The following is a 24,781-nucleotide window of genomic DNA, read 5'->3' as shown; positions in this document are numbered from 1 at the left end:
CTGATTATGGCTTAAAGGGGCATTGTTCATTGATTAACATGGTGAATATTAATTACAGACATGTACACTGTTATGATATCTGTGGATAGCTGTATTCTTATTATAGAGTTATCAGGTATCTATTAACCTCAACACTTGAAAAGGTTATATTGTTGCTTTTCTAAAACAACCCTAGTTAATCTTCTTTGTAGTCTCCTAAAGAACAAAACACAGTGATCAGTGCTCAGAAGAAAGGCAGAAGGCAGATTAGTGTGATTATTGTGTAAGCAGTGGTAGTACTTCAGAAATATATGCAAAATTAAATTAAAAGTGTCATCTCAATAATAGCTTCTTTTGTTTAAGTTCTCTAACTTAATGCAGTATTAATCTTGCAGAATTGCTGCTATCACCAACACTGTTTATAGTACAGTAATAATGTAGAAAAACGTAGAAATACCTTAATAATCACCTTCCACTCACGGTTCCTTCTTGGCATCTAGCCACTGAAGAATCCAAAAGAGTTCTATGCTTGCGTCCTTTCAGATTTTGTATCAAATATATATATTTTACCACAACTGAGTATACGTTATGCTTTTTCAAGGCTAAATCCTCAGCGACTATAAACTATCATAGTTCCACTGACATCAATGAGGTTATGCCAATTTACATCAGCTGAGGATCTGGCCTTTAATGTGAATTATATTATTATAGGCAGAGCTGGTAGCATTACCTATTATTAAGGTTGACCTACATTTCCCATTAGAAGACCCTGTTTTCAGTTGCCACAGATGATGCCAAACTATTTAGGCAGATTTTTTTAATTGCAGGGAGAGAAAAGATGCTGCCCTACAGAATTGGACTCCTCCCTGCCTCTGCTACATAGTTCTTATGTGATATTAGTCAAGTTGCTTAAATCACACTTTTCATGGATGGGAAATCTGGAAAATCCTGATTTTTTGCCCCCAGCTTCTGCATGAGCAGTAACACTGTGACATCAGAGAAAACCACTTATTGCTCCTATGCTCCGGTACATTTGCATACTTAGGGAGAGTAACTTGCCCTGATTATGGTGGCATTGACTGCCTTTGATAACTGATTTACCTCAGACTGCCTGGTATGTTATTACAAAGAAGGATCCCTGGAGGGACTTTAGGGAAAGCAGGCTGGATTTGGCTAAGTGCCTGTTGCTCCTCTGACTTTGTACTGTTGTAAGTTACGCTGTTTCTTTTCTAAGGGTAATTGTTACTTTTCTTTTTTTTTTTTTTTTTTTTTTTTAAAGTTACATGAAAATGAGATACGAAACTCCAGCTCATTTTCATTTATATTTGTTTATGTACATACAAAGTTGGGGCTATGGCTTTGTGAATATTTATCTTTTCAAAAAAGCAGGGAATTATAGCTGTGTCCCGACTCAATTTTCTTACACAGTTTAAAAAAAGTCATTTAGAATTTGCAGTAAAACTGCATGTTTTGGTTACAGTATAATTTAATTATTTTCTTTACATTGGTCAGCATGACACTGAGTGATGAAATATGGAGCTTTACAAAGATAACAATGGCAATAAGATATACTTTGAAGACAACATAGATCTTTAAACAACACTGTGACAGAGTATACAAGGCATTTGCTGCCCCAAAAGAGACCCCACTATCTTGTTGCACCCCACCCTCAGAAGGTATATTGCTAGAAGGAGATAGCAGCAAGTTCAGACTTGAAGTATTGCCTAGTGAGGCCTCCCATAATCAGCTGCAGGCAGAACCAGCAAGAACTGATCCTCCAGCTCCTAGAAAGGCCAGAAGCAGGCAGAGGCCAGTCAGAGCCCAGCAAGCCAAATAAAAATGGCTGGCTGCTTCTATTAGGAGCCAGTTCTGAGCGAAGCCAGGACAGGGAATGATGGCTCTCACTGCACTAACCAAGTAACCTGCGCTGGTCAGGGGTCTACCCAAGAAAATACTTGCTTTCGATCTCTGTAAAGAACTATTGTTTATGTAAAGGACTCTAATGTCCAGTGGCTATCTTGAGTTTCGTGTTAATTTGTTTTTTTATAACATGTCCTGCTCCATGGTGCTCCAGGCTCAGGTGAGCCCTTGACAAGCACATAAGAGAAAAAAATTCTTCCTATTTAAAAAAAAAAAAAAAAAACCTAAGGAAATTCACTAACAAAAATTTCACTTAATGGTAGTTAAGGTTGCTCTCATCAATAAAATACAAAGTTAAGGCTGAAAAAGAATTAAAAAGGTCTTCAGTAATGGAGTGGAGAGTATGTTTATAAAGTTCTGTAAACTTATTAAAATACTGTAGATTATAGCAATTTAAAAGCTATCAAACAGCATCATTTGTGTTCGGCCCTTTTAAACTGCTTGCAGAGATAGGTGTGGTGATAATGAAGTGGACATTTGGTGTTGTGTGTCTAATGTCATGTTCAATGTACCCCAATATTGAAAAAGTAATAGTACAACAATTCAAAGGAGAAAATATATTATATATATTTAATCATTTTTCCACTTAATGTCAGTAAAGTGTGTATTCATGTTCAATACAATATAACACTTTAGCAGTTAATGCTTGAAAATGCAAATTGGTAGTTTGCACACATGCAAACCCATCTCTATTCAGCAAAACACTGAAGTGCATGCTTAATTTGCATTGACCTTAAATGGGACTAAAGCACATACTTAGTTATCCAAGTCCTTAGGTGCATTGCTGGATTGGGTACATTGAGAGAGAAATTGTTAAAAGACGTTAAATAGTCATTGTATATGTAACGGTTTTGTTTTCTATAATATTTGTTTCAGGCTGACAAGAAAGAAAAGAGTAATGCCCTGAATATTGCAATAGATAATATGTGCAAGAAGACAAGAGACCTTCGCAGACAGGTAAAAAGCTTGGGGACAAAATGATGGTAAAGCAGATTTATCTAAATATTTATTTCCTGCTTTTGATATCATTATACTTTTAAAAAAGCAATAGAGGAATTCTCATCCTGATATACTGAAGAGCAGTTATAATGTTGTTAGGAATATGTAAACCCCCAAAGATCCAAGACTATGAATAATCCACACCAGATTTTTGCTTGAAAATAATACTTGTGAGTTATGTAAAAACTGCTTGAGGAGATGGTTATTGGTGCTATATACCTTGTGACCATATTGTGTGGAGGAATAAGCCCTGACTTGGAAGCCGTGAGATCCTGAGTTTTATTCCTATCTGTGCCAATACGTGGCTTTAATAATTCTTTTCAATTATAGTACTTGACAAACATGCCTCACAATACTCCTCTGAAGTGGGTAAAATAATTACTCTCTGATTTGTTTCTGTAGCTTTCATCAGGTGTTTCTGGCTCTACAAGAACAAATTAAATATGGAATTAGGACTTCTCTAGTGGCAGGTTTTCAATCCACATGGCTCAGCTAGCTAGGTCAGGGTCTTAGCGTGCTCTGTCCAAAGAGTAATGAAATTTTTTAATATTATACATCTTCCATGACTTTGGTGCTTCAACTTCACACAAAACTTTACGGAGGTGACATAGTGAAGTTATGTTTGAAATTGTAGCTCAAATGAGTGATAGATGATGATGTAGAACACAGCACACAGATCCATCATAGGCACATTGGTCCAGTCACCAGCTAGCTGGTAGGACATCATGAGCCATCCCACAAACTCACTAGCAACTTCAATGAAAGACAAGATTGGGAAGGGAGGGTTCTGCCATGTCTTGATTCAAAAGTGGGGTTATCTCATTTTGGAATTGTATATTTCAGGAGTTTCTAAAAGTATTACAATATTTAAAATATTTCTTGTGGCTTTTATTTATTATTATGTATATATGTAGATAATGCCATAGATGTTCATGGCACTTTTGTAACTATTTTATCTGTATGCAGTGTACTCTAGATCACTGCTTCTCTCACTAGCAGAGCCATATATATGTTTTAAGGAAGGGGTGATGGCACATTCATTCAAATGTCTGCTGCTAGGCGTCTTGACATATTGCCAGTATCAATTCTCCCATCCCAACTCTTTCCCATTGTACTTGTCGATGTCCTTTTGGAACAGGGAAAAGAGATCCCTCACTACGATTACTCTGTTTATTTCAGGTTTTTTTTCCCAGTGTTGCATGTGAGAAAGCACAATTTTCCACCCTCATCACAACATTGGTGCTAATAGCATCACACACAGATGCTGAGATTCCTTCTTTACTTTCTGAGGACGGATTTTATAAACTATGCTTTTCTGTATGGTCATTTTTGCCTCCTGTGCCACTTCAGTAACCAAATCCCAGTCCTTCATAAGGACAAAACCCTTACACCTTAAACAACAGCCACAAAGAGTTTGCCAAAAGTCACTCTTTCTCTGCCTTCTGCTTATGGTGTCTGCAACATCTTTCCTTTTCAATCACTGTATAATGTTATGATACATTTACTTTCCAAGTAACAGTCACCACCATTATTTCTCCTCTTCATCTGTATGCTTGCCTTTCTGCCAATATTATGATGTAGTTCACGGGTTTCTGCCTCATAGATGGTAAGAGTTAGAAACAGACACCTTAAGGAGTAGAAGAAATTGCTCACTATGATCATATTGAGGAGATATTGATACTGCTTTAGACACCAGAAAATAATTTTCTAGACTTTGCCTTTTGTTCTCCCCCCCCTCCCTTTTTTCACCTTTTTATCCTCTTCCTTGTTTTTGCATGATTTTATTTCCTTAATTCCTATAGCAAATAGAAAGAATCTTTCTAAAACCCAAACGCCATATATAACTCAGAAAAAGTAAAACACAGCAACAATATTTCAGTTTTTTATACTCGACAACAAAAGGCATGACAGTGCCTCTGTTCTCTGAAAAGTAACTGTTTCATTTTGCTAAATATCAGGACAGAGAGTTTCTCAGAACAAAAATATAGCAAGAACCAAAATCTCTGTAGATGAAAGATTAATTAAACCAATCGGATCAATAAACAGCTAAAGAAAAGAGTTATGCGACACGAGATAAAATAACCTATTGATTAGAAAGCTGACTTTAACTTTCTGGATGCTGCAGATATGTTATTATAGTCCCTCTTCCTAAAATGATCTTTGATGAAACTCTGTACAGGTGCAGGGATTTGTGTTACGCAGGCCTGTGGTCTTAGTATGTGGCATTCGTGATGTTCTTGTCCACATTGCATGATAGCATGAACTCTGCACCTATTAAAATATTGTCTGACAAGCGCTAAAGGGCCTGTTCCTGCAATGCTGAAGTCAGTGGGAGCTTTGCCTTTGACTTGAATGGGTGCATGATCAGGCTGTCTTGTGAATGCATTAGTACAATGCAAGTGAAATGCAGTGTAAAATGAGAGACATTTAAGTAATACACACATTTTTAAATGGCATGCTTGATTTGACTGGTACCTGATCCAAAACAAATCTGTCAGAGAAAATGAAACAGCAGCCATGCATATGGTGCTGCTGTGGCTTTTTTATGTTAATATTGTAATGAAATTTGGCAAGTTCAGGACCTCTCCCTTCATAAAGAAAATAATAAAGTAGATTGGCATGTATTTAATTGGAATATTAATGTCTTAGACGCTGATCCTACATAGGCATATAGACATGTTTCATTTTAAAGAGATGAGTAGATTCACAGTCAATGGCACTACCCACATGCATAAAGTCAAGCATGTGCTTTTTGCAGAATAGAGGTCTTCGTGTATTTTGCTCTTGCTTTTGAAACTCTTTTACTCTCCCTTTCTGAGTTGTTAAACTGGAGAATAAACAAATATAAGTATGTGTTGAATACGCAAATGCAGACTAATACTGCATTGGGATCTGATAAGCAGGACCCCTATGTGTATGTTGACACTGCACACTAAGGTCCATCTACACTACATACTGCTTGTGGCAGCATGGAGTGTATGTGTAGCTACACATCTGAGTGAAAAGCAGGCTGCATTCATACTGTGGTGTGCAGCTACATGTGTTAGTGAAAGGCTCTGATGGGGAGAAATAGTGGGGAAAGTTTTCAGAAGCTCCCTGCTGCTGGAGTCTTTCCTTGCAGCGGGGAAAGCCACCAGGAGCTTGCAGAGCCTTTCCTGCTGCCAGACTCTTTTCCTGTGTCGGGGAAAGGCTCTGGCACTGGAGAGGCAGTGTAAGGTGATCAGATGTCCTGATTTTATAGGGGTTTTGTCTTATATAGATGCCGATTACTTGCCCCCCCCATCCCGATTTTTCACACTTGCTATCTGGTCGCCCTAAGGCAGTGGGACACTGCACTGCTGAAAAGAGCAGTGTGATGAGGAGGCATGGCTTGGGCAAGAAGAGTCATTTGGGGTAAGTATACGGGTTCTCATACCCACATCCTTTGGCATATCTTTACTCACCTAAGCTGTGCCTCGCCAACTACACTGCTGTTTATACGCGTGCTGGGTGGCATGTGCCACCGAAGGAAGTGTGCAGTGTATCATAAGCCAAGGGTCTGTGGAACCTGGGTTTGTGGACTCCATGTTTCCAAGCACATGCTTGAGCATCCACCCTCCACTGTGAACCTGGATGTACAATGCTGGACCGGGGATTCACAGCCATGCTAACATGTCCATACTGCACTATGCAGATCTTCTGACGGGGTCTGTGGCTTGACCTGCATCCATGCTGCAGAATCACAGGGCTTTAGACCAAGTTACAGTAGGGCTTGGACCTGATTCATCCCCATAGCATGGTCCTAGAACCTGAGTCATGAGTGCTTCCTAACCTGAACCAGACTGATTTGTGTGTGAAAGGAAGAGGGGCTTGAGCTCAATCCTGAGTCAGAGTCAGGGCTTAGTGTGCAGTTTAGACATACTCTTTCTGTGCAGTGTCCCATGGACTTGGGATCATATAATGTGTATTATGTGATAAGCTACTTTCAATTAGATTGGAAAAAAGTTCAAAACATGTCTTGAACAACATTTTTCAGGAACTTCAGTGTCTGACTCAATGCCCATTGAAGTCAATGGGACTTTTTCCTTGGACTTTAGGCTTCCAATCAGGACTTTAGATGGACAAGTATTTTCCAAAGTTAGTAGTGGAATCTGTATCCAAAGCTTGCCTTGCAAGCAGAAATTTCTTGTATTGCTAGCGCTGTGGGTATATATACGTTTCCTCATATAAAAGGAGAGTAACATCAGAAAGGCTTTGTTTTTCATATCTGACTAACAGAAGGGGAGCTTATCCACACTGAGCTTTTTCACAGCGGTTCACTGGAAATAAAATGCTATATAAAAATATTTCTGTTGGGAGCAAACCCACTAGTGCATTTTCACTTCTGTATTAGTTTTAAGGTACTTTTTCTTTTCTGTTGCAATCAATATATTTTATATTACAACCAAAATCTTTTATATGTACTGATAAAAAGGGATTAGAACAAATAAGTACATATTTTGCACTGGGGAACTTAATACAATTGACCATGTTAATTATATTCCATCTACAGTTTTGATTTGTGTACTTCCTGGAGTGTATTATATGATTACAATAAACTAATTTAGATTTAGAACCTAGAAAAAAACCTCTGAGTAATTTCCCAAGCATCAGTTATAAGATTATATGAAATCTAATTTGAGAACTAATTTGAACTGGAATGCTACACTTGTTTAATAATATAAGATGGAAGTTCAAGAACAATTAATGCAGTTAGAAAAAATTGGATATCAGACTTGTTTATTATTCTCCTTACTATAGTAATCTATCAGATGTTGTAATCAGTGATCTCACTGGTATAATTACCATGCCATATACAGTTTAGCTAATCAAAATATATTGTTGGGCCTCCAACAAGGTAGAAAACATTTCGGTAATTTTGCAGTTATGAAAATACATGATGTAGAAGATATTGGGTATAAGTGAGAATAAACATCATTATACTAATATGCTCTTCCAGAAATAAAATATCCTTCTTTCTGGAGCCTGATCTTTAAGAGAAAATGAAAGAGACAAGATTAGGTTTATTTTAAATGATAAATAAATGAATTATTTTATTGGGCCTGATTTAGCAGTCCATCCCTATTCAGCGAAGCGTTTAAATACATGTTTAGCTTCCACTGACTTTAATGGGATTCATGCACATGCATAAAAGCTTGCTAAAGTGGAACCATAATACCTTGTATTTGTGCGTATTAAATAATACATTCTTATAATAAAATTATCCCTAAAAATTAAATACAGATACCTTTGAAGTGTACAAATTGCAGCTTCAATAATTTCCTTTCATATACTGCCCTTTTTATAGGGATTCAAAGAAATGCATTGAAGTACTGATCACTTATAGTTCATATTGTAATTATTATACATTGATCATATTCATTTATAATAGTTTTTATAATTACTGTAGTGGTCTGTAATATAGTATATAATGCAATTTGCTAATAGGAAGATGATTTATATTTCAGCTTCGGAAAGCTATTATAGATCATGTCTCAGACGCCTTCTTGGATACCACTATTCCACTTCTAGTTCTCATTGAAGCTGCTAAAAATGGAAGAGAAAAGGAAATAAAGGAATATGCTGCTATATTTCGAGAACACACCAGCAGGCTTGTGGAGGTAGGTTTCATGGATCTGCAGCTGGATTGACTATATGTGATAAGTGACCTCATACTGTACTACTTTTTTCTAACTGAGCTGATAACAAAATTACACACAGTAACTCAGCAAAGAATACATCAACAGCTAAATTCAGTAACAGAATATGCTTTCTTTGTTTATATCCTGCATAGTTCCAAGACCTGGTTTTATGTGATGTTGGCCTCATGTAAGATTTCATGAAAATGGAAACTAGCGTTCTTCCTTCTGTAAATCAATGGGACCCTTCCCATAGAGCAGTATTTCTCAATTAAATTTGGCCACAGAACCCTTTTGAACTCCATAAATAATTGCGGAACCCCCTGAACTCTTAACAGTCTTCAAATGTCGAAATAAGCAAAGGTCAGCATTTCTCAATTAAATTACACTTAAATTACACTTACACTGGATACCCTCCGCCGGAAAGTATTAGACATCTTCCCTTTTTTGGCGGCGCGGACAACAGCTGATCGCGGAACCCTAACGGTGTTCCTGCGGAACCCCAATTGAGAAACACTGCCATAGAGGAATTCAGTTGGAGTAGAATCAGATGCTAGCACTATAAGAAATAATAACTGGAAATATTTTGCAATTCTACTACCTGGAGTGTTGTAAATCACAAGTCAGTGTTAGTTATTTGCTAACTGTTTCATTCTTAATGTCTCTAACATGAAGCATAATGTGAAATGTATAGCCAAACTTCCTGAACAAGGAATGGTTAATTGACCTGCAGTTTATAGCCATAGTCCTGGAAAACTGATCCATGTGGGTAGATGCCTGTGGCTGGGTGGAGCCTGGAGCAGATGTAAGGATCTGTTTTGTGTCCAGTTGCAGGATTTGGTCCTAAAATATACTCTCATATATGCAAAAATAAATTTATTTTTGTTCAGAACAATTTTATATAGAAAGAGTTAAGAATGTTATTTTCTATTACTTGATAAAAGTGCTGAATAGAATTGATTGAAGCTTTGAGACCCAATCCTGTGTACACTGTGTACATGAGTAATTATACTAAAGAGACCATTCACATAGCTAAAGTTACCTATGTACTTGGGCTTTAAACATTAAAAACACTGGAAATGCCGAAGTTGGGGATCTCACAGCAATATAATCTCAGATACATGCAACAGATAAGCTGATGCTTTTTCCTTTTGAGTGCAATGTCAGTGATGTATAACTTGGGAAAAATCAATGATTTTTCTGTGTGGCTAAAAATTCTTCACTAAAATTGTGTGTCTCAGAACCAAATCATTAGTTGTGGCTGATGTGCAGATGATAAAAGAAAAGTAGAGAAAGAGATGGCTAAAGTGGAATTGGGGCATTTTATTTGTGTATCTCTTCACGTACTCTTGTAATTAGGAAGTCAAGCTAGATTTATTATTCTATAGTTCACTAGAATCTTATTTACATTATATTACAAAATAAAATTAAAAGCTAGAGATTAACCAAAATTTTCTAAGGTAACTAGTGATTTTAGGTTCTTTAGTGTTTGGATACTCAACCTGAGAACTGGGAGTGGCCTGATTTTCAGAAAATGCAGAGCACCCAGTCTCTGAAAATCAGGCTCCTTTAAGGTGTCTGGAGATGGGCACGCAAGGGTTGAGACAACCAACGTTGCTAGTAAGTTTTTGAAAATGTAGGCCCACAAGTCTAATACAAAATTGCAAAGAGGAATGCAGTATTTGATTTCTCCTTTTCAATTTCATTTCATTTAAAAATGATCAGTGCCAGAATCCTAAGTCTCATGCATGGTGCCAAGGAAAATTATTGACAAAAAACAGAACTACTACCAGCATGTCTGTAATTTTTTTGACTATTAAAGAAATCCAGGTTTCCTTTTCCAGTGTATATAGTGTTAGTGAGCCATTCACAAAGATGTCTAGACTTGAAAACAGCAAAAATTTTTACAAAGATAGCCTTATTCATTGCAATGAGTTAACTTGAAACCCTATTGTTACCTCTTTAAACTTCCTGCTTTAACACTACTTAAAGCAAGTCAGTCTAAGAAATATAATATTCATGTGCTGTATATATAGTACAGCCCCATTTATCCAAACTGTTTTGAGGACATCAAAGATATTTAGATAATGAGTGAATTACTTAGTAAGTGGCAAATGATTCATGCAAGGGGACATAAGCAAGATTCTTATAAAAGACATTTTTGGTTTAAAAGTTGATTTCAGTATAGGATAAACTTGATTTTACTGTGTGTACGTGTAAATAAACACTGTGTATGTGTACATATGTGTATGTTCATAATATATACTGTGTACTGTCTCCAGAGGGTTAATTTCTAAATTGTTTCAGCTTTTCAGATAATTCTATGTTCAGAGAAATTGTTACGCTTCTTTGAGCATGCACAAATAGTGTAATTTCCTATTGTAGGAATAAATAGTTCAAAATTAGCACCCTACTGGTGTTTAAATTATTATTTCCTGGTATGAAAAAATAAACAACATGGTAAGTCATCTAATAAAACTGAAGTTATCTATTGTAGATCTAATGGAAGTACAGTATTTGAACGTTTTTTATTGGTTTAAAGTACTTATATGCATCTCTGAACAACACCTTGATTAATGATATACAGAGGTTTTTTTGATAAACAGTTTTGCTGGACTCTCCAGGAAATTAATTAGACAGTAACTATATTACATCTGTCAACTAGTTGCATATCAGACGTAAAATACACCTAAACAAACTGCCACAGGGGGACTTTTTACATAAAAATTAATATTTATTTGATTAAAAATGCAGTGATTTTTCAGCAACATTGGCAGAGAACAAAACAGAAAAATTAGTGGTAGTATCATGTAAAGAAAAGGATAACCTTTCAATGAGCCTAAAATCTCTCTGGAGTAGTTCTGAATATCCAGAGTGATCTACGCAGACACAGTATTCTACTTTTGAGTAGCTGAAATGCTTTTAATTTAAAAATGCATATATTTTGTTTTATAATTCAGCTCCTGAATAATAATAATATAAGATACTGTTGCTACAGTTTGGCAGATGATACAGCTCATGTGATAGTCAGCCCTTGCTAATCCTGGCTTCTACCAGCATCACTCCGGTTGCAGGGACCTCAGTAGCGATAAGTCTATCTGGGGAGGGGGTTTCAGTGGAACAAGATACCCACAATCCCTGCTCAGCCATAGGGCCTGCAGATGGCCAACAAGAGCCAAAACTGGGCAGCAATGTCTAGCTAGGAGGAAGGAGAGTCAGATGAGCCGCATGGGTGTATTCTTGAAGCTCCCTCCCCTGGCTGAGATCCTACTTCCCAACCACAGTTTGTTTAGTTATTTATTTACATTGAAGCTTCATTTCCCTAATGAAACCCTGGAGGGAAGGTAGCTTAGCAGACATCACCTGCACGTTGTTGGGGGTGGAATCTCCACTTAGACACAGCCACCTATAATATATACCTTGCTGTAACGGAGGGCTTTGTCAAAGCCAGTTTGTCTAACTCTGAAGTGAAATCCTAATTCTACATACATATTATATTGTTTAGAAGGTAAACTTTTTAAAAAGAACAATTTGTATTTAAAGTGTCATAAAACTATATCCATATTACAGAAAGATTGTATGATATTCTTGACAACAGTCCAATAACTATGAGGATAGGTTTATTCTTCATATGGCTATTATGTAATTATCACAAATATGATCTTAACACTAAAACAAATATTTTACTGTGGTTTCTGATCAGAGGTTCCTTAAACTGACCACTCTGGCCAATGATTTTTATGGAGAAAATTAAGTGATAAAATAATAATTATATATGATGGTTACACTTTGAATATCTGACAGGCCAAAGATGTGGAACATATTTAGCATAAAAGTGTACCTATCAAGTCTCTAGTGCTTGAAGTCTGACAGCATACACCCTATGAGATGTTTAAATCTGGCAATTTTACAGCATTCATGGAACTGAAATTCAGCTGTTAAAACTGCAATGAATCAACCGTGGAGTAATATCTGGAGTAAAAATAACAAATTTTTGTTAATATTTGGCTGAGTGAAATGATTTCATTTTAATGTGATTGCACCCATGACTATATCCCCCCAACTAAAACCTGTGTTGTTGCACCATGACTAGCTCCACACCCTGTTGAAGAATAAACTCCACTTTCCTTTTCCTGTGAGATGTTGTTCCACCCTTACTGATCCTATCTTAGTAGTCTCTGAATCATTGAGGGTAAGTCTATGCTGCAAAAAAGAACCCCACAGCACCAAATCTCAGAGCCCAGGTCAAATGACTCAGGCTCACAAGGCTCTGTCTATGGGGCTAAAAATTGTAATGTAGAGGTTTGAGCATTTGAATTGAGGATTTGAAATCCAGATCCTAATTTAATTTTTGCCCAAATTTGGGGTGTTCAAATCAGCTCATTCTATAAGTAGCTTTTAGCTGCCAGCTTGAATCTCAGATTTGGGTTGTGGCTAGAGCTGAGTAGGAAAGAGTTTCATCATCCTGAAAAAATTCTCACAATCTAAAAAACTTTTCCTGTTGTGTGAAATGATGAAAGAGATCTCTTAAATTTTTTCATAAAAACCAGAGAGCGAGAGAGATAATGAGACTGATCCCATGTATAGCCAATAGCCCAGTGTATAGGGCACTCACCGGAGGGGAAGCCAGATTCAAGGCTTTACTCTGAATTAGGCAGTACAGGAACCTGAATCTCCCCACTCCCACGAACCTCCAGCTACCTGACTATAATTAGAATTTAGGAGATACGCAAGCTACTCTATGTAGCCGAATTTCACAGCGAGTGTAGACCAGGCCTCAGTTCACTGAAAAATTTCAGATTTGGTTCAATCCAAACCATTTTTTCTTTAAGGTTTGGAACTGCCACTGAACTGAAAAATCATTTATTTGCCTTGTTCTAATCCAAAATCTCCAGGTACAGGAAATTTTGTATTATGATCATGCAGACTCTGCAAATCCCTTCTGCAAGCATAGTGTTGAGGCTGACCGTGTGCCACTTTCCTGTCTGACTTCAGAATGATTCTACTGAGCTGGTGTTTAATGAGGACAGCATGTCCCTTGATGAGATATAATAATACATACATTGTATGATTATGACATGACTCCACTGTGAATACAGTAGACCACTTATATTTGCAGTGTCTCCAATTTAGAGGTTTGTGATCCAGATTAAAAAAAATATCTCTCAGCCTTGGTTCATCTCTAAAGCTGCTTTTTTTTCTGAGCAGGACAAACTCAGATAGCCTGTTAACCTCCCTCTTGGGAATGTTCAGGCTGTGGCCTGACTCAGAAGTTTATTCAATAAATAAACTTCCTACCACAGCTATTTAAGGCACTAGCAATTTGGCTTGCACCTTCACTCAGCTGAAATTTGGGCGTTAGGGCCTTTCTCTCCCCTTGTATGAAACAATAAGACAAAAACATGATACTGGATTCTGCTGCTGCTGCTGGTGATTTAACAAATGTACAGAGTTTGATACACTGGAGGGGACAAAGATATTAATTTAGAGATGAGGTTCTCAGATACCTTGGTTGAATTCTTTTGCTCATGGAGTTACGGATGCATGTTGCAATGTGAATGAATAGGCCATTTCTGTGGGGGAATTTTTGTTTTGTTAAAAAGAATAAGCAAATGAGTATCAAAATTAAACAAACATATCACTGGAAGCTAACCTATCATAATTTTACTAAACCAGTTGAGAAGGAATAATGCAATAATGAAATCAAGGTCACAAGTGAAATTGAATCAATAGAGTAATCAATAGAGATAAAAAAGTCACAAGAGATTGAATCAATTGAGCAATGCTGCTGTTTCTGATCATCAAATTAATACAGTAGGTAAACAAATCAAATCAAATCCATGAGGTTGAATTGAATTACTTTTTGTTAATCCTACTTGGTGAGATTAGAGGAGGAACTGTTTTCTAAAACTCCAATTAGTGTTCCAGCTACAACTGTAGCCTCAACCTCGTTGGTGAAAGACATGAATGTCCGTTCTGGTTTTGGACCCTTCACTAAGGGAGACCACCCAGAGCAGGTGGTAAAATCAGCTTGTTTAGTCTTAATGTAATACAGGAACTGGACTGGTTTCGTTATAGATCCACTTTAATACTTCCTTACATCTCATTGCTGTTGCCAAAGCTATTGTTTTTCTCTTCTTACTCCTCCCCTCCCTGTTCCAACAATACACAATAGCACAGAATTTACAAAGACCTAAAAACAGAGATGATTACTGGACAGGTTTTGAATAACACTGTTTTAACCTCAATAGAATTTACTAACTTAGTCTATGTCTAAACTACAGAATTTTGTCAACATAGGATATGTTGACTTTCAGCCACCTAGTGGTGGCTGACATCCACACCGCTATCCTTGAGTCGGTGGAGTCTGTCCTCACTAGGACCACTTCCACTGACCTGTAGGGAGCACACAAGCTCCCAGCTGCCCCCCCACAACCACCACCACTACTGATCCCAGCCGGGTGCAGGATCTTCCCAGCTCCCAGCCGGAAGCTGGCTGCAGCCTCCCCGGCTTGCCCGGTCCCAGCTCGCAGCCAAGGGCTGGGAGGCAGCCGCCCGCGTCTGGGCTACCAGCGGGGCTGCAGCCGCCCGCGTCTGGGCTACCAGCGGGGCTGCAGCCGCCCGCGTCTGGGCTACCAGCGGGGCTGCAGCCGCCCGCGTCTGGGCTACCAGCGGGCAGCCGCCCGCGCAGCGCGCCTGGCTGCAAGTCTGCTTGCAACTTGCCAGCATCTCGGGGCAGCAGCTGCCTGCAGATTACCCCGGCTGGGAGCCTGGGTTCAAATTGACAAGTATGACAGCCCCTAAACCGCCTTAAGGGGATACAGTGTCTCTACTGACACTGTGTTGCCCTACCTCTGCTGACAAAAGCCTTTTGTCAAGGTGGTTTTATTTAGTCGACAAAACAGGGCAGTTTTGTCAACAAAAGGGTGGTTGCAGTGTGTACACCAGGATTGTTTTGTTGACAAAACTCTCCAGTGTAGACCAGGTCTTAGATGACAGACTTGGGGCTTGCATAAACACTCAGTCACATGTCCCTCCCATAAGAAACAACTAAAAAGAAAGGATTTACGCATCTGCCTTGTTTCCTTGGGATAAATGGAGCAGCAAGGGGCTTGCATTAGTAAATAAAGGAAATACTGAGTTTGGAACAGAAGCTTATGTAATCCTCTTTATTAAAAGAGGACATATATAGTCATTGTAAAAAATTACTCATTAAAATGATATTCAGCAGCTGTTATGCTGGTTTAACTGCAGCTCCTTCCAAATTAAAAAAAAGTCTATGCCCTTGATGTCTCATCTCTTTTTCCTTTAGGTGGCTTGTCCAGGGAATAGAGGGCCCTTGCTTCAGATCTTGGTGAACTGAGAGAACACACCCTTCTCCCACATAGTCTTGGCCTTTAAAGGGGAGAATTCCCACTTTGTCTCAGGAACCACCTTTGTAGCTTCAGGACCAATTCAGTGATCCATAGCTTTGAATACATTTAAATTGGTCCAAACTTCTTGCACTGGGCAGGCATTTAGGCCTTAGGTCACTATGTAAAGTCACATTGGTATATGGCAGTTGCCTTGCAAAATCTGCTATTGTAAGTGCAAGCCATGTGTGTTCTAAAAATATAAAAAGCACAGGAGGTGATTCCCTGGAATCTGTCTCAGGGCTCCCCTTCTTTGGGGTTGTGGTTGAGTTTGCAGATGGCTCCAAGTTTGTTAGGCCTTGACATGTTCATGGATGTGATAAAGGGCCCAAAAAACTGTAATTGTCCCTTGCCCATATACACTTCTCCCACATCCTCTTAGAATTTCTTAAAATAAGTTTAAGAGCCTCTTGGCAACCATCATATCATGTTGCCCCTTAACTGACAAATAATTTGGGTAACTAACTGTTATGGGTTAACTGGGTGAAGGATCACCTTGCTCTCAGCCACTTTAACCCAGACATAGAGCTGCCTTAGCTCCTGTTAATATAAATCCCACTTAAGATAAAGAAAATTAAAAAGTATATACATGAAGCTGCACTCCCTATTTTCCCACACCATCCTGAATGCATGAGGTATTCAGAAAAGTCCTGATTTCCTATGGACTCTAGGCTTTCCTGATACAGTAGGCAGTTCCATTCTGGGGTGAATTAGATGATCTTCAAGGCTTTTTCCAAAAAGGAAAGCAAAAATAAAAGATTCTGGCCAGACTGGGCTATGTATGCCACATTTTGGTCTAAAGGGGCAAAGGAAGCAAAGCACGCAGTATCTTGGAAACCCAGTTGTTGGATAATCAGTCTAAGTATGTCACTTCAGGAATTCTCAGTTAATTCTTAAAACTCTCTACTATGGTAGGTTAGCACTCTTTTCCATTTCAGACAGGCATAGAATTTGCCAGTGGTCCATCTAGTCTAATATCTTGTGAGAGACAAGATACAGCAGAAGATGCTTCATAGAAAATGCAAGATACCCACTAGTGAACAACTATAAAAAGACCTGTCCCTGCCCATAAGGAAAGTTTCTTCCTGACTCCTATCAATTAGTGATTGACTTAAAATGTGAAGAATGCGGGTTTACATCCCTTCTAACAAGTCATTTGAGCTGTAAAAATTGTTTTGTCCTGCCTAATGGAACTGTAGACATTCCCTAAAAATGTTTAATTCTATTCTGAGTCCTACTCAGTTATACTGGTCTCAATTATATCTTGTGGCAATGGTTACTTTTCCCCCCTCATTCAGTGTCCCTTTGTTCTTGTATGATGAGATTGTAAATAAGAGCTTCCACTTTACTTCCTCTATTCCATTCATTATTTTGTATGTCCTTATCTTTTGTCTCTTAGTCTAAACTAACCAGTCTCAGTTTTTTTAATGTCACCTCAAATAGAAGTTTCTTCATTCCTGTAATTATTTTCATCCATTATCTGTGAACCTCTTCTATGTTTGCTATTTCTTTTTCTGGAGAAGCAGAACTGAATATAGTATCTCTGGTGAGGGAGTCCCTTCTATTTATATAGTAGAATTATAATATTTTCAGTATTTTCTATCCCATTCTTTATATATCCTAACATTTTGTTTCATTGAGGTTTCCACAAAGATTTCTACCTTGCAAGGAGTGCAAGCACATTTTTATGCGCCCTATGAGTTTTCAGTTACATGGAATCAACTCCATCTGAAGCATACAGATTCTCATATAATTGGACAGGAATGATCTGCATAAATTACTTATCCTGGTGCAACATCAATTAGATACAACAGCAACTATTTTTATATAAACTTTATTTTCAATAGAACTATGTTAGTGGAGGGGTCTTCTTTTATTATTACTATTAGCTCCAATACCTCAATTTCACAGGAATTCTGTTCCTTTCTTGTTGTTAATTGAAAGAAGATGCTTAGTTTACCAATCACATGCCCAGCCTTACAAACCTTTGCTCACATGAATAGACTTTACTTATGTGAGTACTTCTATTGATATCCAGTGAAAGGCTACTTATATGATCAAGGGTATGCAAGACTGAGCTTATTTGTAAGAAAATTTCTGAGATAAAGAATATGAAAAACATTGGGCCAGCTTCTGGTCTATGCTATGCACCTATATACCCTGCTCTGGTGGTGTAAAGGAGCCACATAGATGATAGAACTGGCTCCTGAAGAACCTGGGGTGCCATTCGGGGTGTGAGTTCCCCATTCGGTTTAGTTTAAATGTGATAGCTATATATTGACTCCAGTCTCCGTAAAGGAGCACAGCAAGATCTGGTCCATAATCTTCAATCATTTATACAATTGCTATTATTCAATCACTGAGTGATGAGTGTTTTGGGGTTTTTTTGATATCTCATAATTTTTTTCTCCTCCATACCCGTAGTTTAATTAAAACATCTCTTATTCTTACTGCATCTGAGTGCTTCCCTTGTCAAGAGATTGAAAAGTTCTGAATAGTAGATATAATTGCATGTATAAATACAATAGACAGAAATTTGGACTTGTGAAGGTGAAGGTTCCTGTTTTGTGTACAGTTATTCAGCAGCAATTCTGAGATGGAAATTAGAAAAGATAATTAAAATATCAATGGATGTTTTCACATGGTTTCCATTTCAGACTGAGCATGGAAGTGCCTCTTAAATATGAATAATAGGATTTTAGACAACAAGTGTTCAGTTGAGTTTGCTTTGAATGTGGCATGTTAATTGAGCTAAGTCAAATTGTTTGCTATATTGACTCACTAGTAATATTATAATTTAAGGAACACATTAACTTCTTATAAGCTAATGACCTTTCTAATTCAACTTGGGGATTCAAATCTCTGATGAACAGCAGCCTATTTATATTCAGCATTCAAAAGTTTTTTCTTTCTTTTAAAAATAGATCTAGAAATGTAAACTATAATTGAACAATTACAGGAAACATACTGAACATTTTCATTTTGCAGGACATTTTAAAAGTTTTGTTTTTTGTTCTGATTTGGAACAAAAACAAATTTTGAGCTTGAGACAATTCCCCCTTCCTCCCCATACACATAGTAATGGATCCTACACAGCTCTACGTTAAACAAAACTGGGGCTCAACCCTGCTTTTGTGGAAGTCAATGACAATTCATAAATTCATTTCAGTGGAAGCACTTACTCTTTTTCTCTCAGTAGACTAAATACAATGGGCCAAATCCTCAGTTGGTGTTGTAAAATGTCCTTTGTCAAGTTTTGTGTAGCTATCATAGGAAAGGAGAATTTTAAAGGAGTATTTTAAAGAGGATAATGAGGTTATTTTGTAAATGTTTACAAGCATGAGGAACAGCATGGGAGAAAGCATGAAGGTGCTTGTTTGAAAATGTAATAAGTGGGTGATGGAGGCTGACATCATGGACTGATCTTGGTTGTGAATGAGAGATGATAGGGTGTGGATAGGTTATGAAATGCCTTGAAAGTGAAGATAAGTAGCTTATTTTTGTATGAGAGAGAAGGGAGAGCCAGTACTGGGTTACAAAAAGAGGGGTGATATAATCAAAGAGACAGGCTAGGAAAATGATATTTGTAACAGCATTCTGAATGGGTATGAGAGGGGCAAGACTGCCTTTGTCTAAGACAGAGAAAATGATGCTGTGGTAATCAAGAAATTATCATAATTTTAATGTGTTGCCTCTAAAAAGATTATGCATCTGGATCAGGATTATTAGCAGGAAAATGATGTTATAGATTAAAAAAGACAAAATAGTTCATATGAGTTACAAATATATGTCCTGATCTATAGAAAATTTATGGACATGAAAACTTTATGCAGACTTTCACTGGAAATCTTTGATATTATTTTTGTAATTGATCATAATGGCAGAGTACGAAGAAGACGATGCTATTACACAACAATGACATATTAGTGAACAATAAAACATTTCTGGGTTCTTCCCTCACACTGAGTCCATTAGCATGTCCATATAATTGTGAAATACAGCATATGGCTGCTTATTTCTTATATGTGAGAATTATTTTAAGTATTCTACTTTACAATTTCAAGGCTGTTTGAGTTTTAAACAAGGTGTTTGTCCATTCATATATGTGACTCTGAAAAGTGCGTGCATGGTTTATTTAAATCCTGCCAACATGCTTCCTAAGCAAAGGCTCAATCCTGCAAGGTGCTTATCACTCTGGTCTCAATCCACCAAAACACTTAAGCATGTGCATAATTTTGAGCACATGAGAAGTACCACTGAACTCAAAGGGACTATTTAAGTGCTTAAAGTTAAGTACATGATTTGCTGCATTAGGAGTCAAGTGCAGAGTATTTTGCAGGATTGAGCTCCAAATGCATAAAATGAGAATTCTGGCCCCTTTATGTAATTAATCAAACAAAGCCTAATTCTCTTATTACTGAACTGAGCTTCAAGCTACAAATGGTGACATTTTCATTAATCCCCTTAATCACAGCCTTTATTGCATAAGTGCATTGCAAGGGAACAAAAGATAAACAACTAAAAGATTTGCCAGATTCAATATGTCTGAGGGATACGTTTCAACATCTAGAAATGTCAGTGACTTTAGTGTCATCAGGCAGGTCATATTATATGTTATGTAAGCTCAGAAAGGCAAACTGTCCCGGTTGAACATTGACTCTTCACCTTTATACAATTTGTTAATATTGTCACACTGGTGATAATATAAGGGTGTTTGATGTACAGATATAAGTGAACATATAGCAGTAATTTTTGTGTTTTCTGTAATACTGGAGAAATCAAGCATCGGTACAAGACTGACTGTCATGATGAACGGTTTTTTACGTATTTTAGTTCTTTCTCTTTTCACCAATTTGCCATGCTTTATTACTAGAGAAGTGTGGGGATAAGGACGACTCTAAAGATCCTGGGCCAGATGGCTGGATCCATCCATTTATGCACCTGGCATTGTTTAGAAGTGATTTGTGCCATCAAATGTCAGCCAGGCCAGCATATGTCAGAGCAACCTTGAAGGAACAAGAAAACCACAACTCTCCAGAATATCAAAGCAAATGCGTTAAGGCTTGTGCCTCTCAAATACCAAATATATCTATTTATCAAATATATGTATTTTATGTATATGTTATATGTGTATATATAGGTTTTTTTATAAAGCAGTGTATTCATTTGCCTGATTTTTTCCCCTACAGGATATTTTTAAGAGACAGTCTTTTTAAATAACACAAGATATTGGGCTTTCACAATTTCCCTTAGGAGAATATTCCACAGTCTAACAGAATTTACAGCTAGGATCTTTATCTGATATTCAGCCGTTGCTTTTGTTTGCACAATGAAATTCTATTACCACTAGTAATCCTCCTTTGAATATTTTCTAATCGCTAAGCAGTTGTTGTTCTAATATTTTTTCCATTGTAAAGTGTGGTGCTCTTTTAAAGGCATACATTTAATGCAACAAACTGTTTGAATACATTGAAATTGCTGAGATATGTTCATGCTGCTGAAGTTATTGCTGCTTCTGTGGATATTTGTGCTGGAACTCTATCTTACTGTCTTTTTATACATAGAATCATAGATTAGAATCAAACTATTAGGGTTGGAAGGGACCTCCGGAGGTCATCTAATCTAACCTCCTGCTCAAAGCAGGTCCAGCCCCAACTCAATCATCCCAGCCAAGGTTTTGTCAAGCTGGGCCTTAAAAACCTCCAATGATGGAGATTACATCATCTCTTTGGGTAGCTCATTCCAGTACTTCACCACCCTTGAAGTGAAAAAGTTTTTCCTAATATCCAACCTAGACCTCCCCCAATGCAACTTGAGACCATTGCTCCTACATAGCCAGCAAAATGGTGCCTCAATAGTGATTTGGGATCTGTGGGTGTACTGTAATACAAAGCATAAATAATAAAGTAGAGGGTGAAATGTCCTGAAAAACACATCATGAGGAATAGTGTCCTAGAATTTCTCATCGTGAGGAAATGCCAACTAATTACTGAATAAGGGGAGAAGTCTGAAGTTTTGCGGAAAGGAATATTTTTTTGGGTGTTTCCTCCCTTTTAGAAAATGATTCTCCCTTTCAAAAGGCTTTCTGATAAAATATATATGTCAAAAATTTAAACATACAAACTATTCTCTGGGAGATAAATTTCAAACTTTGATTCTGAAGATCATCATGGTAGTGTAATAAATGTCATCCCTGTATTCAAAACGCTGAACAAACACTACAGTTTCTAAAATTTTCTACTAATGGAAGCTGTAGGCAGGAATTATTAAACAATTAGGTATGATTAATGTTTGCAATGTAACTGCTTTTTTTAACAGAATTCAAAATGAGAATATTAAGATTGAATTACAATATTTAACCATATAAATGCATATCGAAAAATGATTGCTTTTTGTGAGCTAACCTCGGTTATGAAATAATCAGCTCTTCTTTACTCACCGAGCTCTGGCAAAGGTATATTCATGGCAAAGTCTAATTTCCAAAGCAATGGCTGAGGATAGTACACCACAAAGCAAGAGTTTCAATTCATCATTTAGAGCTGCTACTATCCAGACATATACAAACCCTCTCATTTTGTTATTAGAAGCCATTTATGAACATTTACTATTATGTGGCAAGACTATTAAATTCCATTTAAAATGTATTACCAATCCATTCATCTCATACTCAGTCATGAATGGTTATATACATAAAATGGATTAAAATTCTCTACTCATAGTTTGAGAGCATCCCCTCTGTTGTGCTTCCCCAGACTACAAGTAGACTCACATGCAGTGCTTCTTTCCATGCTAGTTGATGCACCCCCAACATTTCAGTATTTAATCCTGCAATGTGCTGAGCGCTTGGGGCCTGATTCAGCATAGCACTTAAACATGTGCCTTAACCAAGGGTGGTGCATATAAGAGTTTTGCAGAGGCTAAGCCATGCAGGAGTCAAATGTCAGATCTGGGTCACCTCCCTTTGGAGGCACAACACTGGCCTGCCACCTTTGTGACCTGATAGCAGGTGTACCAGAAGCTCCTTAGAAATGTGTAGGCGGAGCTACTGGTGCCCAAACTGTGGCCCTGCCCCACTAAACCTCCTGAGGCCCTGCCTGTGCTTGGCCCCTGCTCTGTCCTGAGACCCCGCCCCTGCTCAGCCTCTTCCCCCAAGACTCTGCCCTCTCTTTTCCTCTTCCTGCCCCCGCTCCATCTCTTCCCCCAAGGTCCCCCCATTGCCCACTCCTCTCCGCTTCCTCCCTCTCGTCACTAGCCCTTAAGTCAGGAAAAAAGTGGGAGAGTATAGACTCCCCAAACAAAAGATTCACACGCTGTCTATGGCCTTAACTTTAAGAATACAAGTAACTCTATTGATTCACATCCTTAAAGTTAAACACATGCTTAAATGTTTTTCTGGATTGGGGACAGGAGTCAATGGTGAGATTCTGGCCCCTCTGAAGTCAGTGGGGCCAGGATTTTACCATTTGGTGATTTACATGCTTAAATTAAGTGGCTACTTAAGTGCTTTGCTAGATTAGTGTCAGAGTGCTCAACATATTGCATGTTGGAACCCTGAATGATTTTTTAATATGTCAGTTTTGTTTACTGTGGTTATAAATGTTTTTTGTGTATTCCTTTATGACCATTTTTACCTTTCCTAGTGCAGTGATTACATTATATATAATGAGTGAGTGGAGGAGCCCTTATCAGAATGTTTTATGAACCTTTAAACTAAACTAAGATTAAATAAGGACTTCCTGAGATACAGTAAAATATTTTATATTATTTTTATTTTATTTAATTTATACTTGCTTTGAAAAAAAATTCTGCAACTGCTCCTCAATCTCTGTGTCTCTTCTACAGTAACTGCAGGAAGCAGATAACCCTTATCTTCTATGTCTTCAACCAAAAACATCAGGAAAAATTAATAAAATTCCAAGAGAAACTGCTAACATTTTATCTTAAGGACTGCGGTGCTACATTTTTAAGGATAGTTTAGAAATAACAACAACAACAATAACAGAAATACCTAGGTCTTATATAGAGCTTGTCATCAGCAGATTTCAAGGAACTTTACAAAGGAGGTCAGTATCATCCCCATTTTACAAATGCGGAAACTGAAGCACAGGGAGGTGAAGTGATTAAAAAGATTAAAGAGACTTATTCAAGGTCACCCACCTGGTGAGTGACGGAGCTGGGAATATAACCCAGATCTCCTGAATCCCAGTCCAATGTGCTATCCATTGAGAGTATTCTCTTCTTCCCTTTCTCATTTGCTGGGAGAAAATTTTTAGAACCCCTCATCCCCACGCTCCAACTTGACAGTCTTTTAGATGGCAATAAGTGGTAAAGATGGTAATAATTTGAGGAAAGGAGAAGTTAGTTGAGATGGGAAGAGCTGTTTTTGCTGCCACTGCTGTTAAAGTTCAATCCTATTTTATCCCAGATAGTATTTGGGATTCAAATGGACTCGTAGAGGTGGGGGATGTCAACTGGATTTTGCTTTCTGGCCCTGTCTAGTAAGGACATATCTCAAGGTCAGGATCACAAAGGTCCCAGGAGATGGTGGGAGTAGCAGCCATGATGGTGAAGGTTGCTCCAGTAGCCAATTCCTTTTCTTCTTCTTCAAATGACTGCACATGTCCATTCCACTGTAGTTGTGTGTGCACCTCGTGCACTGTTATCAGAGAACTTTTTCCCTTCGTGGTATCCATCAGGGCAGCTCAAATGTCCTGTGCCACGGTGTGCCAGTATAAAACATTGGAGTGACCCCTGATCTCCCTCAGCTTATTCTTACAGCCAGTGACAGATGTTGGAGCACATCCAATCTTGCTA

The 24,781-nt window shown here is 37.8% G+C and overlaps 1 protein-coding gene across 6 annotated transcripts in view; it reads left to right on the top strand.

The window, feature by feature from the left end:
* Window positions 1-24,781, top strand: part of CTNNA3 (catenin alpha 3) — an 813,634-nt gene that overhangs the window by 457,895 nt on the left and 330,958 nt on the right. For all 6 annotated transcript variants that reach the window (XM_067552599.1, XM_067552600.1, XM_067552601.1 and 3 more), the window contains 2 exons: window positions 2,776-2,856; window positions 8,385-8,537. In XM_067552599.1, coding sequence (XP_067408700.1) covers window positions 2,776-2,856; window positions 8,385-8,537 — 234 coding nt within the window. The remainder of the gene's footprint in view (window positions 1-2,775; window positions 2,857-8,384; window positions 8,538-24,781) is intronic.

The sequence above is a fragment of the Emydura macquarii genome, unplaced genomic scaffold (genome assembly GCF_026122565.2).
Source record: "Emydura macquarii macquarii isolate MOO-44397 ecotype Brisbane River unplaced genomic scaffold, CSIRO-AGI_Emac_v2 contig_1390, whole genome shotgun sequence".
NCBI classification, from domain to species: Eukaryota; Metazoa; Chordata; order Testudines; family Chelidae; genus Emydura; species Emydura macquarii.
The sequence above is the reverse complement of the archived record's forward strand: the minus strand, read 5'-3'. Positions and strand labels throughout refer to the sequence as shown.